Below are 21,926 nucleotides of genomic sequence, written 5' to 3'. Positions count from 1 at the left end.
TGATTCTTTGATCACAGTACGTAAATATTTGTCTTAATTACTGAATTTCTTTCCTGTAAATTTTGCTCCTGAGGCATAGGCCTTACATCTCCCCTAAGCACGGAACTAAACTTTGTTGTCTTGTTGGTGAAGGTGGACAGCTTGTTCTGATGAAGGGGGTGTCTGAGTTGCATCTGGCTATCCCCTTGACTTTGATAAATAGGTACCCACCCTCACCACCATTGATGTGTTATTCCAGGTGCAGATGGCTTCTCTTCATTCAACTTCAATGCCCTGTATATAAAATACCAAGCCAGAAGATGAGCATTTTTTTCTTCAGTGATGACAAATTGCCTTCTTTTGATTTACAGGAATATCCAGAGTGTGCGAGCCTACATAAGCGCTAAAGTAAAGAAGACAGACAAGGCCCTCCTGTCATTTGGCTTTGGTTGAGAACAGATGTCAACACATACTTTGTATGTCAGGAATGTGTAAGAGATGGCACATTGGGTGGTGGAGAGAGTTCAGGGGAAGCGTTATTTGAGCTGAGGTATCAATGACTAGTGGACACTGTAGCCTGTGCGTCTTAGAACAGCATCCTTGTTCTCCATTCCCAATATTCCATCAGTCCTGAGTTTGTGCCCACCATAACCACTGCACGTGTCCCGACTCACCCTTCAACCATGCTATAAGATAAAGGCTTCTGTTGCATCATTTAAAAAAGGATTGATACAAGGGCAGACAATGGTGGTACATGACTTTAATCCCAGTACTTAGATGCCAAGGGCAGGCCAATATTTTTGAGTTAACGGCCAGTGTGTTCTACATAGACCAGCTAGGGTTACATAGTGAGACAACCCCCCCCCCATCTATCTACCATCTATATCTACCTACCTATCTACATATATAAATTTATATATACATGTTCAATATACATACATTTATATGCATACATTTATATTAGACACATATCTTAAGACATAGGAGTTTAACAAATTTTGAGAGATCATTAATACACAGCGGAAGAAGAGTTTAAATGTTTAGTTTAACGTGGAAATCTCTCATCTTTGCATCCCCGCCCCACGTCTGTGAAGTGTCCCCTGCCCCCTAACTTCAGGGACACAGTGAGTGGAAGAGCTTTTAGGGGCTGGGCCAGCCAAAGAGTTCTCTCCAGAGGGCAAGGAAGCAGGAGAAAAGAGAAAGTGGCCTCAGCTGGTGCCAGAGAGGATGGGACTGGCTAGGGGAGGGCGGGGAGCTCGCAGAGAGGGGAGGGACCAGCAGGCGGGGAGCGAGCTGCAGAGGGAAGGGAGGAGGGTAAACGTGCTCTCCCGAACCAGGCGGGACAGCTAGGCGGAGACCGCCCGACAGACGACCGCGCCGGGTCAGGCCACCCGCCCTCCCGGCGGCTGCAGCGCGGACACATTCAACCGACAGCGCTGCTGGCAGGAAGCGCCCGGCCATGTTCAGCCGGAGCTCGAGGAAAAGACTGTCCCGCCGCTCGGTGAGTGTCCTCCACCCGAGCGGAGCCGCCCGCCCGGTCCCCACCGCCAGCAGCCAGCGCCCGGGCCCTGCCCCTCTCCGCCCCGCGGCCGCGCACCTGTGGCCCCAGGTAAGCTGGCCCCGCGGGCGCGCGAGGGGCTGGGCCCTACCCCAGGCCGGGCGATAGTGCCACTAGGGACCTGGACCCTAAATGCCATAGTTCAGGGCACTGGGGGTGAACCTTTTTCTTTTCCTCTTAAGGAAAATGGGAACCCCGGCATGGAGACAGAACCTGGGACTGGCTTTTGGGCGTCCCAACTACCCTTTTTCTAGGAGCCCTGGCTTAGTCCAGGGCAGCCACCAGGTGGTCCCCGCAACTCCAGGGAATGGAAAGGTCTTGCTTTTGTTTCTTAGAAACCGGTGACCAAGGTGTCTGGGGGAGACAAAGCCCCAGCCAAGCCATTTCTTGGTGATTTGGTGCCCATGCTCTCTGTATAGACAGCCCACCTGGGACCACACGCCCTTCTCCAGGTGGGAGAATCTGGCCCCAAGTCCCCAGCATCAGAAAACAGTTGAGTCCAATCACGGAGGTGGGGTGGGAGGGGCAGGCCTTCCTGCCTAGGATACAAGTGGGGCTTTGAAGGGAGCCCTGATGGTGGACATGCTTGTGTTGCTTTTTGTTTTGAAGTTGACCGGACTGGGCCGGATTGAGAGAGGCCAGCCATGTAACGCCTGTGGTGACCAGTGTCCTGGGTTCGCTTTGCATAAATGGAGGTAGGATGGTCTTAAACACATAACACTGTAGGGAGGAAAATACAGACACTTTCCCCCTTTTAAGTCTATCCTGTAAGTCACATGGAAAGAATGCAAACACTGTTCCTTTAAGAGCCCAGCTACATCTGCTACAAATATTGAAGGTGGAAGTGGTGGCCAGACACTGGAGGATGCAGGAGATGCATTTTCCTGATGCCAGAGCTTTAAGTGGGAAGTCTCTAGGTAACCCAGCCCCAAACAAGTCAAACCTGGAGCACGGTGGTGTTGCCAGGCACCATGGTGCAGTGGGTGGAGGATTGCCTAGACGAACTGGTGTTTTCCAGTTGTGCTTTCAGTTCAGCCCTTGTAACTCTGGGTCCCAACCACAAATCCACCACTGCCTGCCTGTGCTGTGTCAACCCTCTTCCCATGGCCAGATGTTTCTTATTAATGTGCCTCGAATGTTGATTTTCAGGCAGCCTCAGCTGGCTCGAAATGATTTTGTTTGGGAGCGGAGGGATCCGGGTACCCTCCCACTGCATCTGACTGGTAGGAAAGTTGGGGTGTGGGTAACTTGGTGACATGAAGGTGAGTTCTCGACTCCCTGTCATCTTCATGAAAGGGAAAAAGTGGGTACAGTGGCCAGTTGGCCAGTATCATTCTTGGATTAAAGCATGCTTCCTACCACTCGCAGAGTCCTTTGAAGGACTGTTTTGGATACAATGGAGAAAAGTTATCTGTGGTCCCTCAGCCCCACTGCCACCTTTGCACGTCTCTAGTTTCCTACAGCAATGGCACATGTTGGGCATTCCATGTTAAGGAACCTCCTCCTGGTTTCTTCAGAGATGAAGTGCTTTTGTTCCCACCTCAGATGAGCCTGGCAGGCTCTCTGCCTTTGTTTCAGGGCAATGAGCAGAGACTTGGGGCTTTCAAGCATTTAATGACTCCTCTGGCAGAGTCCAGGCAGGCGACATTATAAATATGTGATTGGAGACATAGGCATCTGTCAATAGCGTCAGTGCTGGCTTCAAGGTGACAGGTTCTGGACAGGCCGTCGGCTGTCTCAGGTATGAAAGTGGCTTACACCTGGGCGTGGACATTGAAATCTTTTCGTAAGCTAAATTCAGTGTGATAGAATAGCTCATGGCTTCTCTGGGTCCAGCTGGCAACGTCATAGAAGTGACGAGTAGGGCAGGTGGTTTGCAGTCTCCCTGTCTCCCTTTGCCTGTGGATCACCCTCTGACCAGAGGCCAGTTGGCGAATGGCTCAGTGAGGGTATAAAGCTTAAACCTTATTCTCCTCAGCTGTGTGACCTCTGAACACTCAGTCCTTAAGAGTCCGCACTTCCCAATTTCTCTGCCATTAGACAGGAGTGGCAAGGACACTCACCTGGGTTTAAGTGCGGTGTTCAAAGTATTATTTATTTCCAAGCCCAGAGTAAACGTGCACTAATTTCGTTGGTCCCAGCTTCCTTCCAAGGGCTGCTCAGAGAGCCCTAACTCACTTATCTGAGGATGCTGGATGACCACGACTGCTTTGACCTTCATGATCATAGCTTCTTAGAACTTTACATCACTTCAACCCAGTTGATTTTGTGATGGGAAAACAAGGGTTTTATTTTCAGCCCATGAAGGAAAAGAGACCTTTTCATCAAACTGGGGGATTTTTCACATGGAAGCAATTTCCCCACGAGCACCAGCAAAAAGGCTTCCCTTTGTGCCATGAATAGGGTTTTTATGGTGTTTCCTCTCATCACTGGACAGGAAGCAGTGTGGGTGACCTTCTGCCTCATCATTTGTGGGGTTGTGGTAATCTTTGTGGTCTTCTTTTAAATGGTCCTGCTACCTTCTTTTACTGGGGAACCCTCAGCCCTTTGTTAGACACCAATGCCTGGGGATGAAGGGCTGGAGTGCCAGGCATCCAGAGCTTGCTTTTGTTCTGACACAGGGAGAAGAACACACATCTTTCCCCAGATTTCAAGTCTCATTGCTGCGGCAAGCTGTATGACCAAAGTAACTTAAGGAAGGAACAGTTTATTTTGATTGTAGTCTGAGGGTGGTCTGCAGCAGCTTGGGTCTGATGCTGTTTGTGTCCTGTAGCCAAAACTGGTTCCTCAAGGTGTAGCTACACCCAAGGAACAGATCTTCCCAAGTGACGCCATGGCAACCTCCTCCCAAATTTAAGTGGTTAACAAAAGGCTAGCGCCTGTGACTGGGCAATGGAGGGAGGAAGATAGGCCTGGAGGTTCAGGAGGAGGTTGCGGATGTAGGGGAGAGAAGAGGATAGACTGGAGGAAGCTGCCATAGACCAGAACCATGTGGCCAGGAGAAACAGCAAGTACCAAGGGACTTTCCAACTGGGGAAGAAGTTACAGTAGCCCTAGATCTGCCCAATCTAGGCATTGGTCTTGTGAATAAAATATCTGGATTGTGTGTCTTTTATATGGGCTTATTAGAACGTTAATTCCAACAACAGTAGTCTATCACCATGGGAAGGGCATGAGGGCAGAAGCTGGAATCAGCTAGTCACATTGTAGCCATAGTCAGGAAGCAGAGAGAGATGAATGCTGGTCCTCTGGCCTTTGGGGTGGTGTCTTCCAAAGTGGCTTTTTCCTTCTCGGTTATACTTTTCTGGAAACAGTCTCACAGACAAGCCTAGAGATACACTCCCCAGTGTATTCTAAGTCTGAGAAACTTGTGGATGAAGATTAGCCATTGCAACAAAACCCCCTAAGAGCTTCCCTTGTGACCTCAGTCACTTAACTGGACTGTGTACGTTCAGCCTGCCCCTCCTCCATGCCAGCACCCACATGGGCAGCTCTTCAGAGTCAGACAGAAGTAAGGTATTGCCTCCTAGCATGAAGGGCTGTGAATTTTAGGAAGGAAGCCCAGAGAAAACGAACTGCTTTCTTCTGGCACAGTGCTCAGACCTGGGGCTTTGAAGTACACCCAAGATTTAGCTGGCATCTGTGCTTTGACTAGCTCTGTGACCTTGGAAAAAAGGACTGAGGCTCCCTTTCCTGTCTAGCTGGAAGATTCTACAGCACAAATGTTTGAATGACTGTCATATGCCAGGTGTTTTATTGGTGGTGGCGACTCAGCAAGAGACAGACAAATCAGGATCCCGGCCCCATTCCACAAATAATTAAATCCTAGATAAGGTGGTTCACGAGAAGTCTCTGTGGAGATGACACTCGGGTGGAGATCTGAATGAAGAAAGGGGGGAGGATCTTGATGAGTGGAGCTGGTAAGCAAACCAGCATTCCAGCTCCTGGCAGCTTCTTAGGAAAGGAGTCTGAATCCCATCCCTTGACCCGGAGCAAGGCACCTGGCTGACCTGCATGCACGTTAACGTCAAGAGGCACCGAGTTAATGTAGCTAGCAGAATAAGTGGCAAAACTATTCTCCTCATGTTGGGTCTTACCATGAGGGATAAAAGATGTCTGAAGAAGTGTGAGTCTTATTAAAATGACTATATTTTATCACAAGGACTTTGCCAAGTGATGGTATACTCCCATTTTATTGTTCCGTTTTCCTTTAGGCAGCAAATGTAGGTATTTTTAGGATTTCTGATAAAAATAAGGGGTTACGTGTCTTGGAAAACAGGACCCACAATTCTTGCACTTTGTGTCGAGCAACCGGAAGCCTAGGTGGCCTCTGTTCCCTACAGGTGACCTAGAGAAGGGAAAGCATCATGTCAGAGCAGCTTAGTGGAAAACCCCACAGCTTAAGGAGGAGGAGGAAGACAGCTTCAAGGACTACGACTTGGTACTTAGTGCGTCTGCTACAGGAGGGATACTGTGGGCCAATTGTGCTCATGTGTTTGCATCGAGTCTGCGTCATCGGCAGGGAGATTTGCACAGTGGTTTGATCTCTTCACATTTGGGCACCAATGGCAACAGTATCAGATGCCCATCATGAACGCCAATAAAAAACCAGAACACGGGGCTGGGGATTTAGCTCAGTGGTAGAGCGCTTACCTAGGAAGCGCAAGGCCCTGGGTTCGGTCCCCAGCTCCGGGGAAAAAAAAAACAAAAACAAACAAACAAAACCAGAACATATGCAATAATAGGACAGACTGACTGGAAGGTGTCAGGCTCCCGTGTGTAACATATAAGCTTACCAAACCCTGTGAGCTAGGAGTGGTTATTTTATTGATAAAGAAATCAAAGCTACCAGCTGTTATATCACTTAGTTAAGGCCACTGGGCCACCGAGAGTCATGCTCACCACTGGAGACTTACCTGTCTCTTGTCACTTAGTATAAAGCAGTGGTCACAGCCGAAGGCTCCAGTCATCCATCAGTTAGTGGGGTCTGTTTCCTCCACTTGGCATATTGAACAAGCAAGGCCCCTATATTAAATTCAACCTTCTGGCTTTCCTAGGAAAAAAAATCTAACTATTTGATACGGTCAAGCCAGTTTTCTTCCTTGACTCTTGAGTAGTTTCCCTTTACATGGGGTTGAGTCTGACCTACCTTAGTTGCCCGAATTCTGATTAAGTAGTTCAGGACCTCTTTGAGTCTCCAGGTTACCTGTCCTGTACTAGAAATCCTAGGTGAGTACTCTCATCTCTGCCAATGAGGTTTTGGAAACACTAAGGTGCTCTAAAACTGTAGAAAACAGTGACAACCGGATAAGTGCTTTGTGTCCTATCTCTTAGGCTTGGCAGCTCTTGGATGTGAATGTGACTGTTGACTTTTTTTTAGTAGGAATCCCAGGGAACTCAAGCAGAATGCCTGGATTTCCACAGCCAGCCAGTCAGCGACCATCCAAATCCATCTGACTTTAAGCATTTTCTTATGGGGCAAGGCCTCTCGGATTTTATCTGCTTATGCATTGCCTAGAGATTTTGTCATCTGGTTCTCTTGGTTTTAGATAGGACCCGAGTCTGTCCTGAGAGGCTGCAAAATGCTGCCTGCGCTGCTCCAGGAGCCACCCTGTGTACTGCAGACATCGAGACTGTGGCTCACAAATTCTGACCTCTTGGCCAAATCTAAGCTTCAGGTCTTTTTATGGTTGGGAATCAAAATTTATATAAATGGATTTTATAATATTAAAGAGGAAGCAGAAAGTTACCAGAATGGTAATTCACAGGTTAGGGAAGTAATCTGAAGTTCAAATTTCCATGTTTATATACGAAATTACTGAACAAAGCCTAGCTCATTTCTTGATGTTTCTTTGTTTGTTTGTTGTGATAGCAGTGGGGTTGAGAAGTTGAACATGAGACCATAGCCCATATAGCCCAAACTACTACCTGATGCTATAGAAAATGGGCGCTGGCCTCCGGACTGGATTACTTACTATTTAGAGTGCACACATCCTTAGTTTAGAAACGAGGAGTCTGAGAACCTCTGGAGTCACAGCCCTAAGGAAACGTTTCCTGCCGACTTAGTCGAGAACAGAGGTAAAAATAAAAGCAGCCAGAGAAGCAGGGCACAGACCAAAGCTCTTTCTAAAAGGCTGTCAACAGGGTTTGCAAGGCCAGATCAATGGCCCTCCAGGGGCTTCTAAGCCCCCTTGTAATCTCTTTAACATTGCAACTTTATGTATACATGTAGGTAGACTTTTACAACAGCCTCCTGGAGTCCCATTTTCATGAGCAGCTGACAGGGGCAGCCCACAGCAGGGCTAGACTTGGTGAAGCCATTATAATTATGTAGAACAGTTAGTCTCTGGATAAGGGAGGCTTTTCCAGGCACATGCTTTGGCTGGGCCATGGTTGCTCCAGAGGCACTGCCCTCAGGGGGCAGCCATGCCTGTGCCTTGAAAAGCATCCTTTCTTAGTTGCCTTGGCGACTCTGAGCTGCTAACCACAGCCATAATTTTGGGGTGATGCTGGCCTGGTTTTTAGTGGATTGTTATTTGGCTATGAAATAGTTTCCCACCTATTGTGCTGTCTCAATCAATAAATTTGCTAAGAAAAGGGAAAGTACACATGTGCGTGTGTGTGTGTGTGTGTGTGTGTGTGTGTGTGTGTGTGTGTGTGTGTGTATAACAAACAGACAGACGGACAGACAGAATAGAGAAAGGCTTACGCTCTTATACCTGGGATCCTCTTCCAGACAGGACTAAGAAGTGTGATTTGGTTAGATGTATGATAGAAATTGAGTCCTTTAATAAATGTAGTCCTCAATATATTTGACATCTCATATTTGGAAATAGATATTGGTTTTATGAAAAGGAGTCTCTCTCACACAAACACATGCACATTCCAGAGGGGAGGAAACTGCAGTTGTGGAGCAAAGCCTGCTACCTGTTTCCGACCTGCTAGCTGAGATGGTTTCCATATTTTTAAATGGTCAGAAAGTGATAAAAAGAAAACATTTTGTGCCACGTAAAATTATATGAAAATTCCATTTTAGAAGCCTGTAAATAACGTTTCGCTGGCAGTCAGGCCCACCCACTCTTTCGGTGACATCTGAGGCCGATGGTAGTGAGTTACTTGGCCTCATGTCCTGCAGAGCTGAAGGTGGCTGTGACCTTGGACTGTTCAGAACCAGTCTCTCAACTGCTGAGGGAGAGATACATATTAATTATGGTTTACTATCTGTTTCTCAGATTTATAACATTTGTATAGAAATGATATATTCTTCATGTTATCATTTAGAGCTTGCATTTCTCCCTACTTTGAAATAATCTATAGTTATTTTCCACATTATTTTACATAGGACATAAAGATCTGATACATTTCTTAACTCTCAGCATGCATGGTTAGGTTATTTTGTTCTGGTTTTGTTGTTTGTTTTTGTGGGTTTTTTTTGTTGTTGTTGTTGTTTTGTTTCTTACTGAATACTTTTACCTCATCACCATTCCATACCTTTGTGTTTGCCCAGTTCTATATTTCTGTCACATAACTGGAACTCCTAGGTTAGAGGATATGGACATGAAAAATTCAAAACAAAACAAAACAAAACAAACCCTTGTCAAACTGTCCTGCCAATTTCCATCCCAATTCCTTTAAGAATCCAAGAATGTATGCCTCTTGGGCTGTGATGTTGAGGTATCTCAGCTGGTATGGCAACCTGGTAATTAATCCTTGCTTAATTGCCCCAAGTGACAGTTTGTATCTGATGAGCAGTGAGAAAACAGAACATCGGTGTCAGTCACCTATTTTCCACCATATATTTTAATTTGCCTTTAATTCTGCATGTGACGCTCACGCTCTGTTGAACTGTATCACTCACCCCAATATTTCCGAGGTTTCCGTCAGCAGGAGGAAGGAGAACGGAATAAATTTGCTATTTTATTGTCTTTTGGTTCTGCAAGCTCAAAGGTTACCCTTTAACCTTGCCGTTAATGAGTACCCCAGAGGGATTTCCCTGTGGAGAGAGGGGGCATTGCCCACTGGGAATCATTGCCAGATCCCCCAGCTTCTTGAGATCAAAGGTTTTCTATCTACCTACATAGAGGACAGCAATAGGTACAGTCTCTGGGGGCAGCTGGAGACTGTTTCCCGCTAGTGACTGTTTCTTTGAGGCTTGTAAAGACTTACTGTGGAGCATTTCAGTAGAGTGGCTAAAGGGGCAAGCTTTAAACGTTGGTTGTTGGAATCTGTCTGTCTGAATGTGTGCATGTGTATGGAGGCCAGGGTTTAATTCAGATGTCATTCCACAGGAGCCATCGTTTGAGCCTTTTAGACAATGTCTTTCACTGGAACCTGGGGCTTGCAGATTTCACTAGGCTGGGTGTCTAGTGAATCCCAGGGGATCCCCTGCTTCTGTCTCCCCAGCATAGACTGCAGAAGTGGTTACCATCACACCTATCTTTTTACTTGGGTTCTGTGGATGTAACCCAGGTTCTCATGCTTTTGCAGCAGGCACCAGCAACTCCCTAAAACGTTGCCCTGGTTCTGGTTCTGAGGCAGAGCAGCAGCACCACCAAACAAGTGATGTAACCTTTCTGAGCTTGGTTTTCTGAGTGAAATGGAGGCAAGACAGCTTGTCTGGTGAGGTGGTTATCTAATGGGTTGAAACACACATGCCTCCGATGGAGACCGTGTTCCCTGAGTTCACAGGTTTCAAGAAGATCCAGTGGAAACAGGACTATATGAAGAGAGTTGTGGGTTCAAGGCACTAAGGTAGGTTTTTAGGAAGCCACTTCCTCAGGAGCTAAAGCCTATCAGTCAGTGGAAGTGATGATTCTCCTCTTATAATCAGAGAGACAGCATAGCGCTCCCAAGAAGGAGCTTAAGTGAAATTAAGAGAATGGGATCTCACGGAAGGGTAGACTTAGACCCTTCTTACCTGTGGACTTTTCTTGGGGTGGGGGCAGGGCAATATACACATCACATGAAATAGCTTTGGTAGAACTGGACCCTATACCCTCATAACCTCCACCCAAGCAAAGTGTGCACATGGTGTTCATGAAACACTCTTCAAAGGCTAAGAGGAAGGCAACTTTCAAACAGCCACTAGGGGCCCCTTGTGAGTGTCCTGTCTCACCAGCTGCACTCTGAAAACTCAGGTTCAAGATGAGAACTACACTGTAGAACACGCAGTCTGTTTCTCACTACCCCGCTTAATAATAGTCCATGAGTTCGGTGGCTCTCCAGACTTTCCAAGCACTTCCATTTAAATGAGCGCTAGTCCTTAATCCAAAGCTCCCTGCGATATGGCATAAAAAGGAAGAATGTTTATTCAATGTCTGAACCTGAGATCAGGTCCTGAAACCTCTTAAAGCAAGATCTCTATTTATATCTTGTTAACATTATGCAGGATTAAAATCTTGAATTAGTTGACATTTGATATGGGCAAAAAATACAAAGTTTAGCTTTCTTGGGATAACCAAAAATATGTGACAACGCGTCTCCCACAGTTCTTTGCTTTTAGATGGAGCATGCGTGTCCAGCGGGCACAGTCCCTACTGTCCACTCTACTCTCATACTTGCTCTGCCTCGCTTGTGCACACCGGTGGCTAGTGTCAGCACACAGCTGATTTTGTGGCTACGGATTTAATAGGGACCATGACCACAGATGGCTAGAAGGAGGCTAGGAATATTAAGTCACTTCTTGGCAGGGACAGCCATGCAAACCAAGACATTTAGGCAACAAAGTCCTCCAAGCCTGGGAGATGATGTGGGAAGGGAACAGTGTTATGGAGACTTCGTGTGTGCCTGGTTCTTACATGTGCCACTTCATGGCACACTTAAAGCTGTTTTCTGAGATGTATCTTTGACCTTCCATTTTTCAAACATAAGATAACGTGCAAGGGATGTAGCAACAGATAGCAAAGTCTAGTTCACTCAGACAGCAAGTCATGGGTCTTTCACGTTCAAGATACCAAGTCGTTCAAAATTATAAACTTGTTTAGTTATAATTTTTGGTTTTTCGGAGTCTCAATATGAAACTGTACTGTGAAGTAAGTCTTCTGTCTTCATTGTGTTGGGAATGAAATCTGCTTCCTGTCTGTAAATGAACCTGTCTGAAGAACCCTGGATTAGCTGGTACATTTGAGACTGGGCCCTTTCACATGAAACTCCTATCAAATTGGAGGAGATGGTGACTGTGTGTTAGGGCCTCTGAAAGATGCCTCCAGAATTCCAAGTTCCATAGAAGGGGAATTGTAGCTTGACCAGATCTGTGTGTATATTAAAGATGGGGCTTCATTCAGCTTGTAAATAGCTTGGGGTTTAGTTGGACAGACTGGAAGAATGAGAAGGAAGTCTTTAGAAAGATCTTTAGAAAGATCATTGTGGCCTGGGGAGATGGCTCAGTGCATAAAGGTCTTGCCATACAAAAGTGAAGATCCCTAGAACCCATGTAAAGTCTGGAGGTAGGACCTGTAATCCCAGCACACCTATGGTGAGATAAGAGGTAGGGACAGGAGAATGTCTGCGCTAGGTTCCACAGAGCTGTGAACAAGAGACCCTACCCCAAACCAGTTGGAAGAAAAGGACCAATACCATAGGTCAGCCTTTGACCACTACAAGTATGTGGGGCACAGTGGCATGTGTACCCCCCCACTACCTAAACTCTACACATAAAAATCAAGAAAGGTCATAACCATTTGCATGTTTCCTGAAGGAAATCCCCACAAAAGCGACCAAAGAGAGAGAGTTCATAGTATGCCCTCTGTGTCTAGATTGAAGCAAGCATAACGGTGCGTCATGTGACCATTTTCAGCCTTTGATTCGGGATTTTGAATGTATATCCTGACACTTTGGAAATCTAGGCGTCTCACTGGCAAAACCAATGCAATCACATGTGGACAGTGAAAGGCTTTAATGTGGCCATTATGAGACTCTGTGGTTTTTTTTATCAGCGTATGAGATGGTATAGAACTGGCTTGCCCATGCTTAGGAGATGACTCGTTGTGTGTGTGTACTGCCTAGGAATGCATGCTCCAACTTCAAATGTTGAGGAGTTAGGCCTCGGGGGAATTTATTAAAAGAATGCAAGTGACTTTTTTTTCTCTTTCAGTGCTCTATAACATTGCCTCGATGACATAATTTTCAAAGCCTTTTGCTTTACAGTCAGACACCCAGGGCTTTTCTTTCTCATTTGTATCTTTGATGACTTTGGCTTTTGAAGCTCCTCCAACAACTTGAGTTGTTTAGAAATCTCCATGCCAGGCTCCTTTTCATCTTTATGAATCCAAACATTGGAGGCAGTAAATGAACCGGGAAATGCCTGCTCTCTCTCGGGCTTGGAATACTAGTAGTCCTAGAAAAGGACACAGTGATGACTTTTGGCTTCTGGTGGGTGGAAGAACAAAATAGATGTTTCCTGTGATTTGGGGTCATTGTTATGGTTTAAGTGTGAAAATATTCCACCACAATCTCAGGTGCTTAAATGAGCCTCCCTAATGTGCTATTTGAGGAGACTATAGAACCCTTGCATGTAGGGTCTAGGTATGGGTCTTGAGAAACCCATGTTTGGTACTCTTTTAATCTGTCAAGATGTAAACAAGCTCCACCACAAGCCCCTACTGCCACAAATAGACCAGACCCTTCTCTGCCACCATAGCCTGCCCCCTGTAAACTGAGCGAAGCAAACCCTTCTCCCTTCAAATGGCTTCTGTATGATGTTGTCACATTGACAAGATGGTAACCAATATGATATTTAAATTGTTTTTAATGTATTAGATAATAACATTTTAAGGTAGAGTCGTCTCTTTAATTATGGCAGAAATGCCAGATAGCTAGTGTGTACTTTAGACAATTTGAAGAGTCAGCAAAGTTAGGTGATTTTTGAATAAGGAGAGAAATAGTGAGCTCCATCATCCAGAAATGTGTAGCCCTAGCAGTTAGGTATGATTTTCTTCTGGTCTGTTTCCTTTGTGTGCAGTTTCACACAGTCTGTTACTTCCCTAGAGCTGAAGGAAATGAATCCTACATGACTGCCTTAAAGCAACAGAAGCTCCTGAGACTTCTGAAGTTAGAAAGGTCCAGAATCAGGTATGAGCAGAGTGTGTTCTCCCTGGAGACTCATGGGAAGATCTGGTTGCTGCCTCCACTAGCTCTGGTGGTGGCCCCTAATCACTCTTCGTGTTCCTAGCTTGTGCACTCACCACTCCCATCTCCACTCCATCATCACATGGCATTCTTCCTGCCTGATGTGTCATCTAAGGATTTATTTTTGGATGGAGAACCACCTTAATCCAGAATGATCTCATCTCAAGATTTATAATTATATCTGCAAAGACCATATTTTCTTAAAGTAAGGGCACATCCCTCCCCATCAAGTTCATCTATCTTTTAGGGGCCTCTGTATTAGTGCCACTATAGTAATCCATGAAAAAAATTATGTGATTCCCTTCTTAAGTATCCTGTCCATGAATGAATTTCTTAAAAAAATGATTTATGTATATGGGTCTTTTGCCTACACGTATTTATGTACACCGTGTATGTGCCTAGTGCCTATTGAATCAAATGATGGCATTAGATCCCTGGAACTGTAGTTAAAGAGTTATTAGCCATCATGTGGGTGCTATGTACCAAACCCGGGTTCTCAGTAATAGTAGCCAGTGCTCTTAACTACTGAGACATCCTTCCAGCCTCCAGTAAATGGCTTTCTAAGTGTGTCATTTGTGAAACCATGTGGGTGCATAGAATATCTGGGCCTTGACTTTAGGATAATTTTGTGAGGAACCCAATTGCCTTTTTTTTTCTTTTTTTCGGAGCTGGGGACCGAACCCAGGGCTTGCTAGGCAAGCAAATCCCCAACACCCCCAATTGCCTTTTTTAAGGCACAGTTGAGGGCTTTCAACAGGAAAGGATTGTTGAAGCTGCTACCGGTGGTGGGTGGAATTCTGCAATGGAATTTGCAGCCCATATTGATGAGGTCTGAATCATTTGACCCACCCTGGGTCACCCTACAGAGTCCATCCATCTTCTTTTAATGCTTTTTTTATAGCTTTGCCAGGGAAATGCATAGGAAATGAACTAGTATCGGGCAGAGAGTTATTTGTGGAAAGAGTATTTGACCTTTTGTCCTTTTAATTAAGGTCATATAATAGATCCACATTCAAAGAGGGGAGAAAATAGTCTTTTCTCAGAAAAGGAAGTTTTTAGTAATCCTAGAAATGAATACCATTCTTACAAATCCTGCTGAAGCCAGATCAGTCCCTACAAACCCCACTTCATGAAGAGAAGCATGAGGAGGAGGAAGAAGAGGAGGAGGAGGAGGAGAGGGAGGAGGAGGAGGGTGGAGGGGCAAGAGGGGGAAGAAGAGGAAGAAGATGATGATTAATGCTCCTTCTCAGTTGTCCCATTTCAACCCTGTGAAAGGATCTAGACTTGCTCGCAAAGCTCATCTAAAATGAAGATGAGTGGTGGCTTTTTCTTTGTTGTGATCATTATCATATGACTATCATTAACTGATCATTTGCAGTGTCCCAGGAGTATTATAGGAATCACATTCCTTGAGGTCTTATACAGTGGTAAGTGTAGCCGAGACTGGCCTTGAACTCACAGTACTCCAAGTAGCTTCCCAGGTGCTGAGATCGTAGGTGTGCACCACCAAACCCAGCCTCTTACATAATCCTCGAAACCACTCACAGGCCAGATACGAGTTTCTGCAGAGACTGAAGTGCTGCAGGTCTTGGGCATAGAGCAAGTTGATACCGACACTGATATAGATCTTTTGATTCTGAGTACAGTCTGGATCCTCAATCTGTGTGCTTCCCTCAGGCTCTGGATTGATGGGTGTAGACTTTAAACCATTAGAATATCCTGGGGGTTACCCATCGATCCCATGTTGTCCATTTATTTAGTTTTACTTGGGACTTAGAATAGGAAAGTTCTCAGGAATTGTTGGTCTGGGAGTGTGGTTGTAAACTTCATGTGTTTCAAATCAAGTCCAGCCTCCTGGGATTTGATAGGCATGTCAAGGACACAAGAAGAACATAAGAATGAATGTACACACATGCACACACACACATGCACGCATGCATGCATGAACGCATGCACAACTTAAATAATTTAAACATCATTTTGGTCCAGCTTCCCAATAGCTTGTTTTTTTTTGTTTTGTTTTTGTTTTTTTTTTTTTTCATAGACTTCAACCTCATGTTAAGAATATGGGGGGATGGCAAGGAATGAAATAGAGAGTGGCAAGGAAATTAATCTAGTAGCCCTTCCCTCCCTCCCTCTTTCCCTTCCTCCCTCCTTATCCCCACCCTTCTTCCCAACGGTCTCTTTATGTGGTTCCTCCGGTCTCCTGAGTTCAGGGATGACACCTGGCCTTGAGTTTTTCTTGAGCAGGAGTTTTTTCTCACCATCTCCTTTCCTATGACTTACAATTTATGGAGTATGGCATAGTGGTCTTTAGGATCTTGGGTCAGATGCGGACTTGAGCAAACCAAAGTATGGTATCTCTGTGACGATGATCACACATAAATGAGACCATCTACTGGATAGTAAAATGGACATCCTTAGAAATCTTAAGTATTATAGAACTGGACAGGAGCAGAGAGAGCCCTGGGACAGAGCAGAACACTCTGAAAACTAGACCCAAGCCATTGGAGAAGTTGGTGGCTTTTTAAAACAGTGGAGAAATATACAACAATTTGAACAACATTACTAAGGGAAACACCCAGCTTTCCTTCTGGCTTGGCACGAGAGAGAGGTGGGAGGGGGGAATCTAAAGCTTAAAATAAAAGTCACACCTTTAGTGTGGGGTTCAATTCTTACAAACTTGGAAGTAAAATGTTTATCTTATGTAGACATTGTATCTTCCTTCTTTCCCTCCCTACCCTGGAGCCACACTGCTAAGGCAGTAGGCACCTTCTGCCTCAGGTGTTTGCACATACTGGCACTGCCAGGGTATATTTGTGTAGCTTGGCCCTCTCCTACCCACAGGCCTGTTCTTTCTGGAGAACAGTTTTCCTACTGATCTAAAATAAAACTCTAGTCCCTAAGCCCCCTTTTCTCTTTCATGTTTTCATAGCCTGTGTCCCACCTGAAGTCATATGTCAATGAATTCTGGGCTTTTTGTTTGTCCCCAGGAATAGTTTAACTTATATAAGCATGCCAGAGACACACAATTTCATTGCCTGTTTTGTTGTTGTTGAGTTCTTGATTCCTGGAGCCTAGCAAACATTCCATGCCGATGCCCTGACTGACTGAACTGCTGGGTGGCATGGAACTCAAAGGTCATAAGCGAAGGTGGATTATTTTGACAGTCATAGTTTTTAAAAAATTAAAAGTCAAGAGAAAATTTGAACAAATTATCTGATCATCTGTACTATGCAGAGGCACAGTCTTTTTTAAGGTGAGGTAACTTTCCTCGCTAATGACAAATTGCATGAGACAGCTTCGTTCTGAAATTTGCTAAGGTCTCTCAATGGATGGATGTGTAAGGAAATCTTATTTGTTTTCTCAACAGGGATGTGACTGTTTCTCTTGCTTTTGTTAATTTGCAAATGTAGCTCAAGGGCTACTATGTCTGTGTTCATGTCTCATGGTGAACCCTGTCTTTAGTGAATTATACCATCTCCTGTGGAAACTGTTAAGATAGTAGACATCACATGTTATGTTTGGGAGTAAGCGTGACTCATTTCTTAATCAAGATCTCAAAACAACTTCTGGGACTATAGGATTTGGGCTTGCACATAGGTGTAACAAGATTGATAATTACGGTTTTGTGATCCAAGAAGAAGTAACAAAGAACTACATTTCTAGGCCCCAAATGTCACCTTTGCTTCAGAGACCCATAGATTTGAGCATCAAAAACTGCCTCCCTGCCTCCCTACTTACTGCCTGCCTGCCTGCCTGCCTCCCTCCCTCCCTCCCTCCCTCCCTCCCTCCCTCCCTCTCTCCCTCCCTTCCCATGCTGTTTGGAATTTAGTAGGCTGAGGCCAGGGACATTAAGCATCATGGCATCAGTGCCACCACAATAGAAAGGACCTTCCCAGTGATAATGGCAGCCTCTGTCCAGGATGAAGAGTGGGAAAGAGTTGAAAGAAGCAGATGCTTATGTAGGAACACATACTACACTTCTGAGATTTGCAAACCTGACTAACTTCTCTGGGCCATGGTCCTCCAAATCTATGACTGGAAGGGGATTTTAGAGTCAGGGAGGGTCCTGTATTCATGAACATACCATACAGCCCCAAGTTCAGAAGTCTCTCTCCAGGGCTGTCTTTGAAAGCCCCCAACGAATGGTATAAAACTGTGTCATGTCTCCTCCTAAAGCCAAGTGTGCTCCAGCTGCCTGCTGTGGTGCCCCCAGGTACCCCTGGAAACCCAGGAAGCATGGGCACGGGGAGAACAAAACTAGCTTTTTCTGTGGAAACTGAGTGCTTGGGAATAACTAAAAAAGAATGTTGAAAAAGAGTGAATTCAACATTTTGGAAATGTAAATGAAGCCTGAAAGATTTTTTTTTTACTTTTTTGGACGGTGTCTTTAAATTCAGACTCTACTCTTTAAAAAGAACAAAACAAACCCTGAACTGAAAATTTAAAAGAATTTACATTATAGGTATGTTTTATTCAAGAAATAGAAGCTATTTGAATCTGTAAAAGCCATGTGTAAAATCCATTCCCTGATTAAAATGAGCCTATAGTTGTGTATTTCAACAGAAAGGTAAAGATTGAAGAGTGTGTGTGTGTGTGTGTGTGTGTGTGTGTGTGTGTGTGTGCGCGCGCGCGTGCGTGTGTGCGTGCGTGTGTGTGTGTGTGTGTGTGTGTGTGTGTGTGTGTGTTCCTTAATGTAACAACTATTGCTACTTATCCCTGCTTCTATAATTCTATCCTTAGGATTATATCCTTCAGTTGTATCCTTGCTTGTTTTCCAAAAGAAAAACAAACAAAAAAATCAACAAAGAAACCTAACCTCCGGTTGCAGTCTGGCATATGACCTGAGAACAAAGGCCGGGCTCCCTAGCCCTCATTAATTTCTCCTAGGACTTGCCCTTTAGTTACACTGTAGCCAGAGGGGTAGAAGTGAAAGCTACAGTTAGGGCTTCCCTGTGCTCCAGGGAAAGCAAGCAACCCTTCTCTCCCTGCTTCCTCCCACCCACCAGAACTTGAGTGAGACAGTTGAAGCTTAAGTAGCTGCAATGAAGTAGAGTCCTGGGGCTGAAAGGAGAAAGTGTTTGTGAGGACCAGAAAGACGCCATATTAACCTTAGACTGTGTATCTCTAGCCTATATTTACTTGGGGGAGAAATGAATCTCCATTTTGTTGAAGACACTGTGATTTTTGGTTTTACTTGTTTATAGCTAAATTTCATTCCAGCTGGATTCTTAAAAATTAACAAACCAAGTGCAGATGCTGATTATGTTAGACAAGGACTCCCTCTTAGCAGATACTGCCTGAGGGTTTAGAATTCAATTCCAATGCTTCAGCAGTGACCATATCTGCCTTTTCTTTTTAAGAACATTTTTACTTTTATTTTCTGTGTATGTTTTGCCTGCCTGCATGCTTCTGTACTACATGTATGCAGTGCCCACAGAGATCAGAAGAAGGCATCAGATCTTCCAGAAATGGGAGTTACAGAGAGCTGTGAGCTGCCACATGGTAGTTGGGAACTGAACCCAGATCCACAGGAAAAGCAGTCGAGTATCCTGATCCACTGAGCTATCTATGTATCCCAGAACTGTCTTTTCTAACTGTATCCGTTATGTGTTTGTAGTGCTTGGAAATTTAAAATCAACCTTTTTTCTTATGTTGTATTCACTAAAAAAATATTTTAACTGAAATGGGGTTACGCTCCTTTCTTTCCATTCCTTTCGCCCCCCCCCCGAGACCTTACCCTCCTCTGCCACCCCATCAAGTGGATCGCACATATTCTTTTGGTTATTATTGTAACACACACACACACGCACACGCACATGTACATGCATGTACAAACACATAATTTGGAAACCTTGGCTAAAGACAAATGTGCTCTTGCAGATAATGCGTGGGTTACAATGATATCATCAGAAGCCGTGGCTTTCATAAGTTGCTAGAGGAAATTTAATAAATTTGGATATAGTGGGTATTAGAAGATAACTTATTTTCATAGGTTCTCCATGAATATGGGCCCTTATCTATCAAAGAATAACCTGAACAATCTTAGGAGTGTCATCCTGTATCATGGACTTTGGTGTCTTAGAATGTATTCGGGGCTGCTTATTTTAGGATTAAAGGGTAGAGAAGGAAGGAGCACTATGAATCCCTCTGATAGCCCCTATTGAGTTACCAGCCAGTTAAGCAGAGGGATCAAGTTCACGTTACATATGCAGAGAAGAATGCCCGAGCGCTACCGTATGAGCATGTGTGAGGGGTGAAACCCCATTGCCTTGTGCGTGTGCCTTTTAACCTCTTAATTCAATAATCACCACTCAGAAGATCTCCTTGCTGGGAAGTCAGCCGTATTGCTTGTGACCCAAGATAATTTTTGTGCGTGTGTGAAAATCTTTTAAGGTTTCTCTTTCTGGTGGTTATTATCCACCAGCTTTCTTCAAGTAGAGTGTCAAATTTGTAATAAAAGCTCGAGTAAACAGGACTGGAGAGATGGCTCAGGGTAAAAACCTCTCTCTCAGAGGGTTCAATTCCTGTCACCCACATGGCTGCTCAAACTGTTTGTAACTCAAGTTCCAGGAGGTCTTGTACTTTTCTTCTGACCTCCAGTGGCACCGGGCACATACATAGTGCACAGACATACATGCAGTCAAAACACTCAGACACATAAAATAAAAAGTGAAAAGTTTAAAGCTAGACTATTAACTTATAAGAAACTTGGAATTGATTAAAGAATTTTTTGTGTGCCTACCCTAGCCTCATATTCCATGGAATATGACAAAAATGGCAGATAAGTTTATATGTTTGAATGTGGTTACATATTTTTCCTTATGTCCATGAGTTATACATATATAGTCATACTAAGGTCAATGTGACTATGTCTAAGTCTATGTATGTATATATGCTTTGTTTTTTTTTTCTACAAATAATGTGAAACCTTAGACTGTTTAACAGTAGGTCTTATAGTTGTTTTCACATCTGTGAACATAAATAATAATAATTAAACTTTCCAAAGTTTGTATTATATCATTACAGCGATACTGTATTTTTTCCAGTTCTCTGGCAATGATCATTGTGGATGTTATAAGCATCTACTTATTTAAAATGATACTTCATTTTTCTCTGTATCACCACTGCTTCGATGAGTGAAAAATGTCAACAGGACAAAGTCCTACAAGTGAGCGATTGGTTCAAGGAGTATATTCATTCTCACTGAGTGGCTACTACTAAAAGGGAAAAGAAAAATCCCTGTTATTTCAAACATGGATAAACCTATCAAGTTGTATGAAGGAGAATGCTATCCAATTCTAGATGTATAAAAAGAACCTAACTTCAGTAAACTTTGAGATTCTACAAAAAAACAAAAAAACAAAACAAAACAAAAAAACAACGTATTAAAATAACTTCTGTTGCTATTATCCTGATGGTATCTGTGAGAACACAACTTACAGTCTGAATTAAGACATGGACCAGGGGTTAGGGATTGAGCTCAGTGGTAGAGCGCTTGCCTAGCAAGCAGAAGGCCCTGGGTTCGGTCCCCAGCTCTGAAAAAAAGAAAAAAAAAAGACATGGACCAATGTGTGGATAATACACGTGCTTATAGAATTTAGGTGGATCAGAAGATGAATTGTTTGGTCATAACATTTGGTGAGAAGGAGCCAGGCAAGGATTTGGGTACTGGTCTATTCTGCCTCTCCCCTTTTATCCCTTCCATCACTGGATCTGGAATTACACACTTGAGGAAGTCAAAGGGTTAAACGGATTAGGGCTAAGACCTCCATCCTTCATCCTCTCCATTAGCCCTTCCAGAGCTACTTCTTCACTTTATTAGTTTGACTCTAGTTTGAAAAGTCACAGGTTTAACACCAGGTCTGGCCTGGTATTGCACACCTTTAATTCTGTCAGCTAATAGAGAGAGGCAGGCAGATCTTTGTGAGCTTGAGGCCAACCTGGTCTACACTGTGAATTGCAGGTCAGCCAGAGATATGTAGGGGAACCTGACTTAAACACATAAATGAACACAAAATCCCCAAACAACAAACAATAAACAAAACAGAATAAAAAGCAAACAACAAGCAAGTCATAGGTTCTCCTGCCTGGAGGCACTTCCTTTCCAACCTCTACTGTATTATCAGAAGGAGCCCAAACAAGCATAGGTTATGGCCTGTGAACCTTTGTTTTTCTCGAATCTGCTTTCTCCGCTTCTCCCTTTAATCTATTTTCCACAGGATAGTCAAATACAAAGAAGTAGTTCCATGAAATATTG

At 44.3% G+C, this 21,926-nt stretch overlaps 1 protein-coding gene across 4 annotated transcripts in view; it reads left to right on the top strand.

Annotated features, from left to right (window-relative positions):
- The first annotated feature begins 1,261 nt into the window (after positions 1–1,261).
- The window catches only part of Prickle2 (prickle planar cell polarity protein 2), a 345,220-nt gene continuing 324,555 nt past the window's right edge, over positions 1,262–21,926 (top strand). The window contains exons 1-2 of one of the 4 annotated variants that reach the window (XM_039107621.2): positions 1,262–1,480; positions 2,147–2,232. In XM_039107621.2, the coding sequence (XP_038963549.1) occupies positions 1,439–1,480; positions 2,147–2,232 (128 nt within the window). In that variant the 5' untranslated portion in view covers positions 1,262–1,438. 4 annotated transcript variants of the gene reach the window in all.

This window comes from Rattus norvegicus, chromosome 4 (genome assembly GCF_036323735.1).
Source record: "Rattus norvegicus strain BN/NHsdMcwi chromosome 4, GRCr8, whole genome shotgun sequence".
Lineage (NCBI taxonomy): Eukaryota > Metazoa > Chordata > Mammalia > Rodentia > Muridae > Rattus > Rattus norvegicus.
This window is presented reverse-complemented; position numbering and strand designations above follow the sequence as displayed.